This window comes from Dendrobates tinctorius, unplaced genomic scaffold (genome assembly GCF_039654945.1).
Source record: "Dendrobates tinctorius isolate UK_male_01 unplaced genomic scaffold, ASM3965494v1 ptg000073l, whole genome shotgun sequence".
Classification (NCBI taxonomy): Eukaryota; Metazoa; Chordata; class Amphibia; order Anura; family Dendrobatidae; genus Dendrobates; species Dendrobates tinctorius.
Window position 1 is genome coordinate 33,863,695 of NW_027361741.1, and position 12,982 is coordinate 33,876,676.

General features: G+C 46.2%; 1 protein-coding gene across 7 annotated transcripts in view; it reads right to left on the reverse strand.

The window, feature by feature from the left end:
- The window catches only part of CIT (citron rho-interacting serine/threonine kinase), a 277,393-nt gene extending 265,371 nt beyond the window's left edge, over window positions 1–12,022 (reverse strand). For 3 of the 7 annotated variants that reach the window (XM_073582725.1, XM_073582721.1, XM_073582722.1), the window contains exon 1: window positions 11,875–12,021. In XM_073582725.1, the coding sequence (XP_073438826.1) occupies window positions 11,875–11,896 (22 nt within the window). In that variant the 5' untranslated portion in view covers window positions 11,897–12,021. Of the gene's footprint in view, window positions 1–11,857 lie in introns of all 7 variants that reach the window. The other 4 variants (XM_073582720.1, XM_073582724.1, XM_073582726.1 and 1 more) reach the window with 4 other exon arrangements.
- Between the last annotated feature and the right edge of the window lie 960 nt (window positions 12,023–12,982).

The following is a 12,982-nucleotide window of genomic DNA, read 5'->3' on the forward strand; positions in this document are numbered from 1 at the left end:
CCTAACCGGAAAATGGAAATAAATACCGTATTTTTCGGACTATAAGACGCACCCCAATTTTCAGAAGGAAAATAGGGAAAAAAATAATAATGTGTCAAATGGGGGTCCGTCTTACAGTCCGAATTCAGCTTACCTGGGAAGGGATCCGGCACAGATGGAGGAGTAGTCACAGGGGTCATTCAGTGGTCCAGGCTCGTGCGGTGGCGGCTCTGTGCTGGGGCAGGTTGGTTGCGCTGGGGCAGCTGTCCTGAGGCTGGGGCAGCTGTGATGGGGCAGCTGTCCTGGGGCAGCTGTCCTGAGGCTGGGGCAGCTGTGCTGGGGCAGCTGTCCTGAGGCTGGGGCAGCTGTGCTGGGGCAGCTGTGCTTGGGCAGGGGCAGCTGTGTGGGGCTGAGGCAGCTGTGTGGGGCTGAGGCAGCTGTGCTGGGTCAGCTGTCCTGAGGCTGGGGCAGCTGTGTGGGGCTGGGGCAGCTGTCCTGAGGCTGGGGCAGCTGTGCTGGGGTAGGTAGGCCTCTGCGGGGCGGTGGTGGCAGCGGGCTGTGCTCCGGTGCAGGGGGGGCGGCGGCTCCGCCGGCATTTCCTCCAAGCCCGGAGGCCCCCCGCACATCCCCTGCTGGCCGCCACCATGTTACGGTGGCCTCCGGGAACATGGCCGCCGGGAAGATGGCGCATGCGCGGGTTCAGATCTCGTCCCGGGCTTGGAGGAAGTGCCGGCGGAGCCGCCGCCCCTGCACCGGAGCACAGCCCGCTGCCACCACCGCCCCGCAGAGCCCCGGAGGTGAGTATATTGCGACCATAAGACGCACCCCCCACTTTCCCCAAAAATTTTGGGGGAAAAAAGTGCGTCTTATGGTCCGAAAAATACGGTACTTTTTTTTATTATATTATTTTTCCCTAACTAAGGGGGTGATAACAGGGGGTTTGATTTACTATTTATGGCGGGTTTTTATGTTTGGCAGCTGTCATATGCTAAAAGACGCTTTTTATTGTAAAAATAGTTTATGCATCACCACGTTTTGAGAGCTATAATTTTTCCATATTTTGACCCACCGAGTCATGTGAGGTCTTATTTTTTGCGGGACGAGTTGACGTTTTTATTGGTACCATTTTCGGGCACGTGACATTTTTTGATCGCTTTTTATTCCGATTTTTGGGACGCAAAATGAACAAAAACCAGCGTTTCATGAATTTCTTTTGGGAGGTGCGTTTACACCGTTCCGCGTGCGGTAAAATTGATAAAGCGGTTTTATTCTTTGGGTCAGTACGGTTACAGCGATACCTCATTTATTTTTTTATGTTTTGGCGCTTTTATGCAATGAAAACAATTTTATATAAAAAATAATTACTGTATTTTTCGGACCATAAGACGCACCCCAATTTTAAGAAGGAAAATAGGGAAAAAGATAATGTGTCAAATGGGGGTGCGTCTTACAGTCCGAATTCAGCTTACCTGGGAAGGGATCCGGCACAGGTGGAGGAGTGGTCACAGAGGTCATTCAGTGCTCCAGGCTGGTGCGGTGGTGGCGGCTCTGTGCTGGGGCAGCTGGGCTGTACTGGGGCAGGAGGGCTGTGCTGGGGCAGCTGTCCTGGGGCAGGTGGGCTGTGCTGGGGCAAGTGGGCTGTGCTGGGCTGGGGCAGCTGTCCTGGGGCAGGTGGGCTGTGCTGGGTTGGGGCAGCTGTCCTTGGGCAGGTGGGGTGTGCTGGGGCAAGTGGGCTGGGGCAGGTGGGCTGTACTGGGCTGGGGCAAGTGGGCTCTGCGGGGTGAGGGTGGCAGCGGGCTGTGCTCCGGTGCAGGGGCGACGGCTCCGCCGGCATTTCGTCACAGCCCGGAGGCCCCCGCACATCCGTTGCTGGCTGCCGCCATGTTGCGGTGGCCTCCGGGAACATGGACGCCGGTCTGGGGACGGCACATGCGCGGGTTCAGATCTCGTCCCTTGATCTCGGGGGACGAGATCTCATTGCCGAGATTTGAATCTCGTCTCCCGAGATCTCGGGACGACATCTGAGCCCGCGCATGCGCCGTCCCCGGACCAGCAGCCATCTTCCCGGCGTCCATGTTCCCGGAGGCCACCGCAACATGGCGGCAGCCAGCAACAGATGTGTGGGGGCCTCCGGGCTGCGAGGAAATACCGGCGGAGCCGCCGCCCCTGCACCGGAGCACAGCCCGCTGCCACCACCGCACCGCAGACCCCTGCGGCACCCGCACCAGCCTCCAGCCATGATTGGAGGTTAGTATATTGCGACCATAAGACGCACCCCCCACTTTCCCCAAAAATTTTTGGGGAAAAAAGTGCGTCTTATGATCGGAAAAATACGGTATTTTTGCATCGCTTTATTCTGCGAGCTATAACTTTTTTATCTTTTCGCTGATGACGCTGTGTGGCAGCTCGTTTTTTGCGGGACAAGATGACGTTTTCAGCAGTACCATGGCTATTTATATCAGTCGTTTTGCACTTTTTGTTCGGCGGTATGATAAAGCTTTATTTTTTGCTTCATTTTTTATTTTTTAAGGGGTTCAATAAAGGGGTTAACTAGTGGGACAGTTTTATAAGGCGGGTCGTTACGGACGCGGAGATACCAAATATGTGTACTTTTGTGTTTTTTTTATTTTCAAAAAATGATTTTATTAGGGAATATTTTTTTAAATTTATTTAGCGATTTTTTATAAATTATTCTTACACTTTATTACAATGTCCCAGGGAGGACATAACTGTCATGTGGATCACTGTGACAGATCAGCGATCTGTCACAGGCACTGCTGCAGGCATGAGGAAGCCGGCTCCCTGCAGGCCCCCGAAGGTCCCTGCCGCCATATTGGATCCGGGGACCTGCAGGGAAGGAAACCCCCCCGCAGTAGCAGCGCACATTGTGCTGCTACGGGGGTCTCAGGAAAGCACAGAGCTCTCCCCTCCCTCCTGATACTTCTCTAAACCCCCGGTACACTGCGATCGTATTTGATCGCAGTGTGCCAGGGTTTAACGTGTCGGGGGCGGTCTGTGACCTCCCCTGACACAGTGCCGGGTGTCAGCTGTGATAATCAGCTGACACCCGGCCGCGATCAGCTGTGCTCCCCGCGTGAGCGCAGCTGATCGCGCGAGACGTACTATTCCGTCCTTGGGACTTAGGTCCCAGGTCACATGGACGGAATAGTACGTCTAATGTAGGAAAGGGGTTAATCTTGGAACAGATCAATATATGTGAAAGAACTAATGTGACACGTCACTGTCCCCTTTAGTGATTGGAGTTTCATGCTGCCCTGCTCAACCAGAAAAATAAACATTAGATTATTAAGTGCAGACTGATGATTTATTGATAACTGATGAACATATTCCAGAGTCACACCAAGCCCTTCGTAAGGGAGAAGGAAGATGGTACCACCCTGAAACACAGTGATCTGATAGCAACAAAGCAGTAATCTACACCTAATAATCTGACAATCATTTCCCTGGACGAGCAGCGTGGCATCAGAATCCCTGCAGGTTTCCCATGATTGGATGATACAGCAAAGTCATAGCTCAAGTCAGAAGAATAACTGCAAAGGGGAGATATTCCAAAATCCTTTATTTTTATTTTTTTTTATTTCTTACTGGTTTAAATGCTGTAGAGAACTATGAACATTGAGGTGGTGTCTATATATTAAATTCAAATATGTCAAGTATAGTTTGACACCAAAATCTAGGGGGAAAAGGATTAAACCCTTTGTTATTCGATAGTGATAGTATTCAGCTTTTTTATGGTGTGGATTTTTTTCTCTACACCAGCACCAGAAGGCCACACCGAAACTTTCTGATTCATGCGTAGAGGGGGTTACAGAAATCCCATTCTGTATGCATGAGAAGAAAATTTCAATCAGATATTTGGGGCAAAACTCTTCTGGAATCATGTGACATGTGAGAATAGTCAAACCGGTCAGCGAGTTTGTTCTGATAGCAGAGTTCATGGCCATTATCTCTCCTCTTCTGAGCAGATTTATTACCACAGCAAAGAATCTTTCAGGAGAAGAGTGATAAGAGTTACTAACGCTGCCATAATACATACTCACTGACTGGAAGATAATTGCTCCAAATGTTCACATAGGCAAAAAATAAACACAGCTTTTACTCCACGGGATCCATTATTGACTCTTTTGGATGCTCTGGTCTTTGTTGATTGACTGTAGTGTTTTCAAGGTGACATCACTGCTGCAGCCAATCCTTAAACTCCTTGTAGACAGAATGCATAAGCAACTGAGTCCAGTGATTGGCTGCAGCAATGAAAATATAACATCACTGCTGCGACTAATCAACAAAAAACGGCGCAGCAGTTAAAATGCAGCACTGGACACTGGGTGGGTGAGTGACAGCTTTTATTCCCCCTCTTTGAGCATTTGGAGCAATATTATTTAAAAAAGGGACAAATCGTTTAAAAGGTGTTGTCAACTATTGGACAACCCCCACTTATTCAAACCAGCGCCCCATTTAAACTAAAAACAATGGAGATAAAAACAATGGATCCTCACCTTCTTCTTTCCTGCTGTGTCAGTGCAGCTATTCACGATGCATGACTTGACATTGTTGAGTCACATAACCACTGCAGAAATGGCAGCTAATCGGCTTTAGCTCATCAATATTTCGTCAGAGTGAATGGATGTTCTGACAAAATAGTCGAGGTAGTAGCCGGCCAGCGGCCACTGATTGGCTGCAGGTTACAGGACCTAGATCCTGTGATGGGGTGTTGATCCAGGGAGCAAGTCTGGTTGACGTATAGAGTCAGAAAGGAATTTTCTCCTAAGGCCTGTTTCACACATCAGTATTTTTGGTCAGTCAAAATCCGCTAAAATGGCGGATAATGGATCCGTTCTTGTACTGACCACAACGTTTGGTACCGGACCGTTATTTTAACGGATCCGTCAAAGGAAGAATTTTAAAGGAAACGGGGGAAGAGAGAGAGAATTTTTCAGCCGCCAGAACAGAGTTTAGGGTTAAATTTGCGGCTGAGTGAAGTCTTTCGGGCATGCGCAGTGAGAAATGCGGATCCGGCCGCCCGAAAAAACGTTGCATGGTCCATTCGGGCATGTCGGCGGACGTCAAAATTTTGGCGGATCCGCAAAAAAACGGATCCAACGGATAGCCATCCGTCAAGATCCACCGGTAATGCAACTCAATGGGAAAAAAACGGATCCGCCAAGAAAGATGGCGGATCCGTTTTTTTTTTTGCAAAACGGCAGATTTTGACTGATGGACACAAACGGATGTGTGAAACAGGCCTAATTATATATATATATATATATATATATATATATATATATATAATGTCTGCTTCATGGGGGTTTTACCTTCCTCTGGATCAACATATTAGGCTAAAGGTTGAACTTGTTGGACTAAAAGGGGTATTTCTATCTCCAAGATCCTGGTCCAATATGTAGCAGGTGTAATAATAATATTAGAAAATACCTCCAATTAGAAATGTAGTATAGTTCTTCTAATTCGCCATGTAGCTTCCCCATGTGCAGGGCATTGCAGTGGCTTAGGTATCCATTGTTACGACGACGAACAGCTAACTGTCACTATATGAGTGGTCGTAACCAAGAATAAGCAAGCCCAGCACATGGGTGTAAGTGATATAGCGAATCAGAAAAACTATACTACATCATTTCTAATTAAATAAAAAACTTATCTGAACTGGGAAAAGCTTGTACATTATTTTCATCAAAATTATGTTTAATAAATACCCTAATTATTACCTTTATGCATTATTTGCAGTTTATTTTTTACGTTTTAGTTCAGGATATTTGTGTTTTTTGCTTTCTGTTCTCTCTATCATTTCTAATTCGAAGTATTTTCCAATATTTTTGTTACATGCATGTACTACATATTGGGATAGGATCTTATAGGAATACCCTTTAAGTCTACCTTCAACCTCAAAACTATGAAACCACGTTATACAATAATATCGCTGGCATTGCAGGAATGGTGACACTGTTGAAAGGGAGTATCCATTGTTTTTATTTTCAATGGGGACAGATATTTACTTAGAAAGGAGGCTGTAAAAGCCAAACGATTTACATTTATAAGAGGGAATCTGGTAGTAGATTAATGCAGTCCCAAAAATAGGCAGCATGAGTCAGACCCTGGCTGCACAAATTCAGTACCAGCATTTCATAGAAAGCAGTTTCAAGACCATTGACTTTAACCTCTTCACCCCCAAGGGTGGTTTGCACGTTCATGACCGGGCCAATTTTTACAATTCTGACCACTGTACCTTTATGAGGTCATAACTCTGGAACGCTTCCATGGATCCCGGTGATTCTGACATTGTTTTCTCGTGACATATTGTACTTCATGTTAGTGGTAAAATTTCAAATAACTTGCATTTATTTGTGAGAAAAACGGAAATTTGGCGAAAATTTTGAAAATTTCGCAATTTTCCAACTTTGAATTTTTATGCCCTTAAATCACAGAGATACGGAACACAAAAAACTTGATAACTAACATTTCCCACATGTTTACTTTACATCAGCACAATTTTGGAACCAAAATTTTTTTTTGTTAGGAAGTTATAAGGGTTAAAAGTTGACCAGCGATTTCTCATTTTTACAACACCATTTTATTTTTACGGACCACATCGCATTTGAAGCCACTTTGAGGGGTCTATATGATAGAAAATACCCAAAAGTGACACCATTCTAAAAACTGCACCCCTTAAGGTGCTCAAAACCACATTCAAGAAGTTTATTAACCCTTTTGGTGCGTCACAGGAATTTTTTTGAATATTTAAAAAAAAATGAACATCTAACTTTTTTTCACAAAAAAAATACTTCAGGTTCAATTTTTTTTATTTTACCAAGGGTAACAGGAGAAATTGGACTGCAAAAGTTATTGTGCAATTTGTCCTGAGTACGCTGATACCTGATATGTGGGGGGAACGACTGTTTCGGCGCATGGCAGAGCTCAGAATGGAAGGAGCGCCGTTTGACTTTTTCAATGCAAAATTGGCTGGAATTCAGATCGGACGCCATGTCACGTTTGGAGAGTCCCTGATGTACCTAAACAGTGGAAACCCCCGACAAGTGACCCCATTTTGGAAACTAGACCCCCCCAAGGAACTTATCTAGATATGTGGTGAGAACTTTGAACCCAAAAGAGCTTTACAGAAGTTTATAACGTACAGCGGTACAATTAAAAAATCATATTTTTTCCACAAAAATGATCTTTTCACCCCAATTTTTATTTTCCCAAGGGTAACAGGACCCTAAAAGTTATTGTGCAATTTGTCCTGAGTACACTGATACCCCACATGTGGGGGTAAACCACTATTTGGGCGCATGGCAGAGCTCGGAAGGGAAGCAGCGCCATTTGACGTTTTTTGCTGGAATTGAGATCGGACACCATGTCGCGATTGGAAAACCCCTGATGTACCAAAACAGTGGAAACTCCCCACAAATGACACCATTTTGGAAACTAGACCCCCTAAGGAACTTATCTAGATGTGTGGTGAGCACTTTGAACCCCCCAGTGCTTCACAGAAGTTTATAACGCCCGGGCATGAAAATAAAAAATTTGTTTTTTTTCCACAAACATGATCTTTTAGTCACCATTTTTTTTATTTTCCCAAGGGTACCAGGAGAAATTGGACCCCAAAAGTTGTTGTCCAATTTGTCCTGAGTACGCTGACGCCCCATATGTGGGAGAAAACTACTGTATGGACACATGTCGGGGCTGGGAAGGGAAGTAGTGACGTTTTGGAATGCAGACTTTGATGGAATGGTCTGCGGGTGTCATGTGCGTTTGGAGAGCCCCTGATGTACCTAAACTATTGAAACTCCCCAAAAGTGACCCCATTTTGGACACTAGACCCCCCACAGAACTTATCTAGATGTGTGGTGAGCACTTTGAACCCCCAAGTGCTTCACAGAAGTTTATAACGCTCGGACGTGAAAATAAAAAAATCATTTTTTCCACAAAAATGATATTTTTGCCCCCAATTTTTTATTTTCCTAATGGTAACAGGAGAAATTGGACCCCAAAAATTGTTTTGCAATTTGTCCTGAGTAGTTTGATACCCTACATGTGGGAATTGGCTGGAATTGAGATCAGACGCCATGTTGCATTTGGAGAGCCCCTGATGTGCCCAAACAGTGGAAACCCCCAATTCAACTCCAACCCGAACCCCAACACACCCCTAACCCTGGAGCTAACCCTAATGGAAAAATGGAAATAAATACATTTTTTTCATTTTATTATTTTTCCCTTACTAAGGGGGTGATAACGGGGGGTTTGATTTACTATTTATGGCAGTTTTTATGTTTGCCAGCTGTCGCACGCTAAAAGATGCTTTTTATTGTAAAAAGTTTTTGCATCACCAAATATTGAGAGCTATAATTTTTCCGTATTTTGACCCACCGAGTCATGTGAGGTCTTATTTTTTGCGGGACGAGTTGACGTTTTTATTGGTACGATTTTTGGGCACGTGACATTTTTTGATCGCTTTTTATTCCGATTTTTGGGACGCAGAATGAACAAAAACCAGCGTTTCATGAATTTCTTTTGGGGGTTGCGTTTACACCGTTCCGCGTGCGGTAAAATTGATAAAGCGGTTTTATTCTTCGGGTCATTACGGTTACAGCGATACCTCATTTAGGTCGTTTTTTTATGTTTTGTCGGTTTTTTGCAATGAAAACTATTTTATATAAAAAATTATTTTTGCATCGCTGTATGGCGGCTTGTTTTTTGCGGGACAAGATGACGTTTTCAGCGGTACCATGGATATCTATATGCGTCTTTTTGATCGCGCGTTATTGCACTTTATGTTCGGTGGTATGATAATAAATCATTATTTTTTGCTTCGTTTTTTATTTTTATTTTTTAAGGGGTTCGCTAAAGGGGTTAACTAATGGGACAGTTTTATAGGGCGGGTCGTTACGGACGCGGCGATACCTAATGTGTACTTTTATTGGTTTTTTTTTATTTCCAAAAAATGGATTTATTGGGGGAATATTTTTTTTTTTTTTTCTAATTTATTTGGCGATTTTTTTTAAATTATTTTAACACTTTTTATTTATTTATTTTTTTTACTTTATTACATAGTCCCAGGTGGGACATCGCTGATCTGTCACATCACAGATCAGCGATCTGTCACAGGCAGTGCAGAAGGCTTCCTCATGCCTGCGCTTTGCAGGCACTGAGGAAGCCAGCTTCCTGCAGGCCCCCGTCGCCATCTTGGATTCGGGGGCCTGCAGGAAAGGAGCCCCCCGCAGCAGCGCTGCACATTCCGTGAGCCCCCCACGGCAGCGCAAGCACGGAGGGAGCCCCCTCCCTGCCGATGCTTCCCTTTAACCCCCGATACACCGCGATCATGTTTGATCGCGGTGTCCAAGGGGTTAACATGTCGGGGGCGGTCCGTGACCGCCCCTGACACATTGTGCCGGGTGTCAGCTGTGATAATCAGCTGACACCCGGCCGCGATCAGCGGCGCTCACCACGTGGGCGCCGCTGATCGCGGTAGACGTACTATCCCGTCCATGGGCATAGGGGCCCGGGTCCCATGGACGGGATAGTACGTCGGATGTCAGGAAGGGGTTAAGGAGAGACCGACTAGTGCGACGTGGGCCCCGCAGACTGCTCCCTGCACTGCTCTACTTGAGTGACAGGCCGCTTCTAATGTACACACGGGAGCAAACTGTCAATCACCTGAAGCGGTGCAGTGCGGAACCTGTTGGGGCCCCCATTCTACAGCGTTTCATAATTGTGCAGTCAAGCTCCGATTCATGTAGTCCATGGTTTGGGCACCATGCATAGACTGACAGGTTCCCATTGAAGAGACTCTTGTCAGTAACAGAATGAATGTTCAAACCAAGTACAGGCGCTCGGTGCATCATGGCGGGGCCAATCATTTATATAGATCTTCCCACCTGCTTGGTTTCCATCCATCTCCGCCCTTCTCGGGCTCTATGAAGCCAGAGCTGTCAAAGACGACGGAGGGTGGCGATATAGGAAAAACAAGCAGGTGGGAATATGTATATACATGTTTGGCCCTGCTATGAATCACCAAGCGCCTGTACTGGGTTTGAACAGTCATTCTCTGCTGACAGAATCCCTTTAATAATGCAAAATCAAGTATATTTTATGCAACATTTTTCCTGCCAAAATTCTGTTTTTTTTCATGCAAAAAATTCTGCTGCAAATAAAACTATCTGGGTTATTCAGAATGCACAAACCTTTGTGGTAGTTTTGCAGTAATGTATCGGTCTAGAGTCCCCCCCTTTAGTTCAGAGAGCATTGCCTAGACTGGTTACATTGGCATCCACTTCATAGAGGCTATGAGGGCTGGGTATGTAGGGTCCATGTAGTGCGCGGGGGTACGCAGCCTGTGACCCTAATTCAGAGACAGCAAGCTAATAAAAATATGAAGAATTGTAACCATCACAGAACGCTGAATTGTGAACAATAATGAAGACCGCAATTATTCAGCTCGGCGTTCTTCCTACACATTTTTAGCCCAAATTCTGTGCGCTGGTTACATTTGAGAAGACCACCCTGTTACAAGACAACTTCTCAGTGCAGCTCCAGGTGCTCATGTCAAAGTGTCAAGTTTGTGTATTTGCTTAAAGAGAACCTGTCAGCAGGACTACCCATGTTAAACTAAACTATGGGCAGAGTGGCACGGTCACACTGATTAATACATACCTTTAGTGTAAAAATCTGCAGCCTGTCTATCGGTAAATCATGATCATTTTCAGCTTCTCAGCGCTTCGTGGCAGGACTGTGGGTAGGGTCTTCGGCTCAAAACGCTCAGCCACGGCCCCTCCACTGCCTGTTTCATTCATCATCTTGGTTATGGAAGTGTTGGGCTGGCGCTGTCCTAGATGCGGCAGCGTTCAATAAAATGTCGCAGGGAGGAGGTGCAAGCACTGAACAAGATCTCGGCTCAGTGATGAGCTGCACAAGCGCCATGTTCATGCAGAGCGCCGAGGAAACCAAAATCTATAATGAAGATTTAACAAAAACCAGACTGCAGATTTGTATACAACAGGTGTATTAAAGGGAATCTGTCACCTATTTTCTCGTATATAAGATGCGGCCATCAGGGGCTTATCTACAGCATTCTGTAATGCTGTAGATAAGCCCCCGATGTAACCTGAAAGAGAAGAAAAGCGAGTTAGATTATACTCAACCGGGGGGGGGCGGTCCGGTGGGTGTCGCAGGTCCGGATCCTCCTATCTTCTAGCGATGACGTCCTCTTCCTTGCTTCTGCGCAGGCGTAATTCTCTGCCCTGTTGAGGGTAAAGTACTGCAGTGCGCAGGACCTCTCTGACCTTTCCCGGCACCTGCGCACTGCAGTACTTTACTCTGCACAGGAGCCACAACAGGAAGCAAAGAGGAGGACGTCATGGTATGAAGATGGGAGGCACCGGACTCGGATCGCGACACCCATCGGACCCCCCCGTGAGTATAATATAACTTGCTTTTCTTATCTTTCAGGTTTCATTGGGGGCTTATCTACAGCATTACAGAATGCATTACAGAATGCTGTAGATAAGCCCCTGATGGCAGTGCCAGCAGCTGAAAAAACAGGTGACAGATTCCCTTTAATCAGTATGACAGCGGCATTCAGCCCATACATTTAGGTTACCATGGGCATTCCTGCTGACAGGTGAACATTAACCATTAAACACAGCAGACCCTCCAATAATACAGGGGCCCCTCAGAGTCCGTTCACATCCGTTATACTGCGGGTCTGTGTCCCAGCACTGGTTGTGCGCCATTACTGACCAGGACACCGGCGGTGTACAGCTCCATATATGTATTATACAGGGAGCCAACTGACAAGCAGCCCCCACCCCAGCAGCCCGGCCCGCCGACACCCGCACCACGGACTCACCGGACTCGGCTCCTTACCGCCATGAAATTCAAACAACATATGAGCCCTGTGACGTCACTTCCGGGGCGGTCCCGGCGCCCGCTGCCCTCACAGGACTCTCTGTACTTGGTTGTAGCTACGTCATTTCTCTATATTCGTCGCCTAGTGTCAGTCTCCTTCTCCCAGGATAACCATTGCCGAGTCTTATGACGGCTGCCTGCACCACTGATGAGCGGCTCCGCCATATTTTCCCACAACAAACATGTCGTCTCCAGCCTCACAGTCACTCTCCTCTCAACTTCTTGCGCCCTCTAGTGGTAGTCCAGTACACTGGCCAACTGTCATTATTTACCACTGCTCGTGTACACAATGACAGCCAGTCACATGGGGCAGGGGGGACCAGGCTCTCTGCTAACTTTTTTTTAACTGAGACAACTTGCTTCTTTTTCTGTTTGGTAAAAAAAAAGAAAGGAAAATCTAATTCAAATAATAAAAAAAAAATCAAAACACACTCTCTCATACAAACAATCAGAAAAGGGCTGAACAAAAAGAGAAAGGGAGTAGCCTGCAATACTAAGATACAGGTGTGTCTCACTAAATCAGAATAGCATCAAAAAGTTAATTTATCTCAGTTCTTCAATACAAAAAGTGAAACTCACATATTATCTAGAGCAGTGGTCCCCAACCTTTTTTGCACCAGGGACCGGCTTCAAGCAGGACCATTCTTCCATGGCCCGGCAGGGCGGGGATGGAGGTGTGACAGGGGCGGGGCTTTGGTCATAAGGGGGCGGGGCTATGGACACGGTTGTAGTTTAGCAGTGCATACTTATCATTAAATTATAACATTTATAATGTGACTCAACTCACCATAGGTTTTGAATGAGTGGGAGCACAGGGCTTGTTTCTCTGTTTCAGTGGGAGCACTGGGCTACTTCTACTGATGACCGTCACTGCTAATGATGATTGGAACCTACAAGGAAATGGAGCATTGAGCACTTAAGAAAAATTGTCCTGGAATACTGTACATGCTGATTATTTTCTAATCATCAGAAAATGTATGTGTGGTTCCCCCCGTCCTGTCCAGCTCTGTGTGGCTCCCCCTGTTGTATGCATGGCTCCCCTGTCCCATCCTTGTATACATGGCTC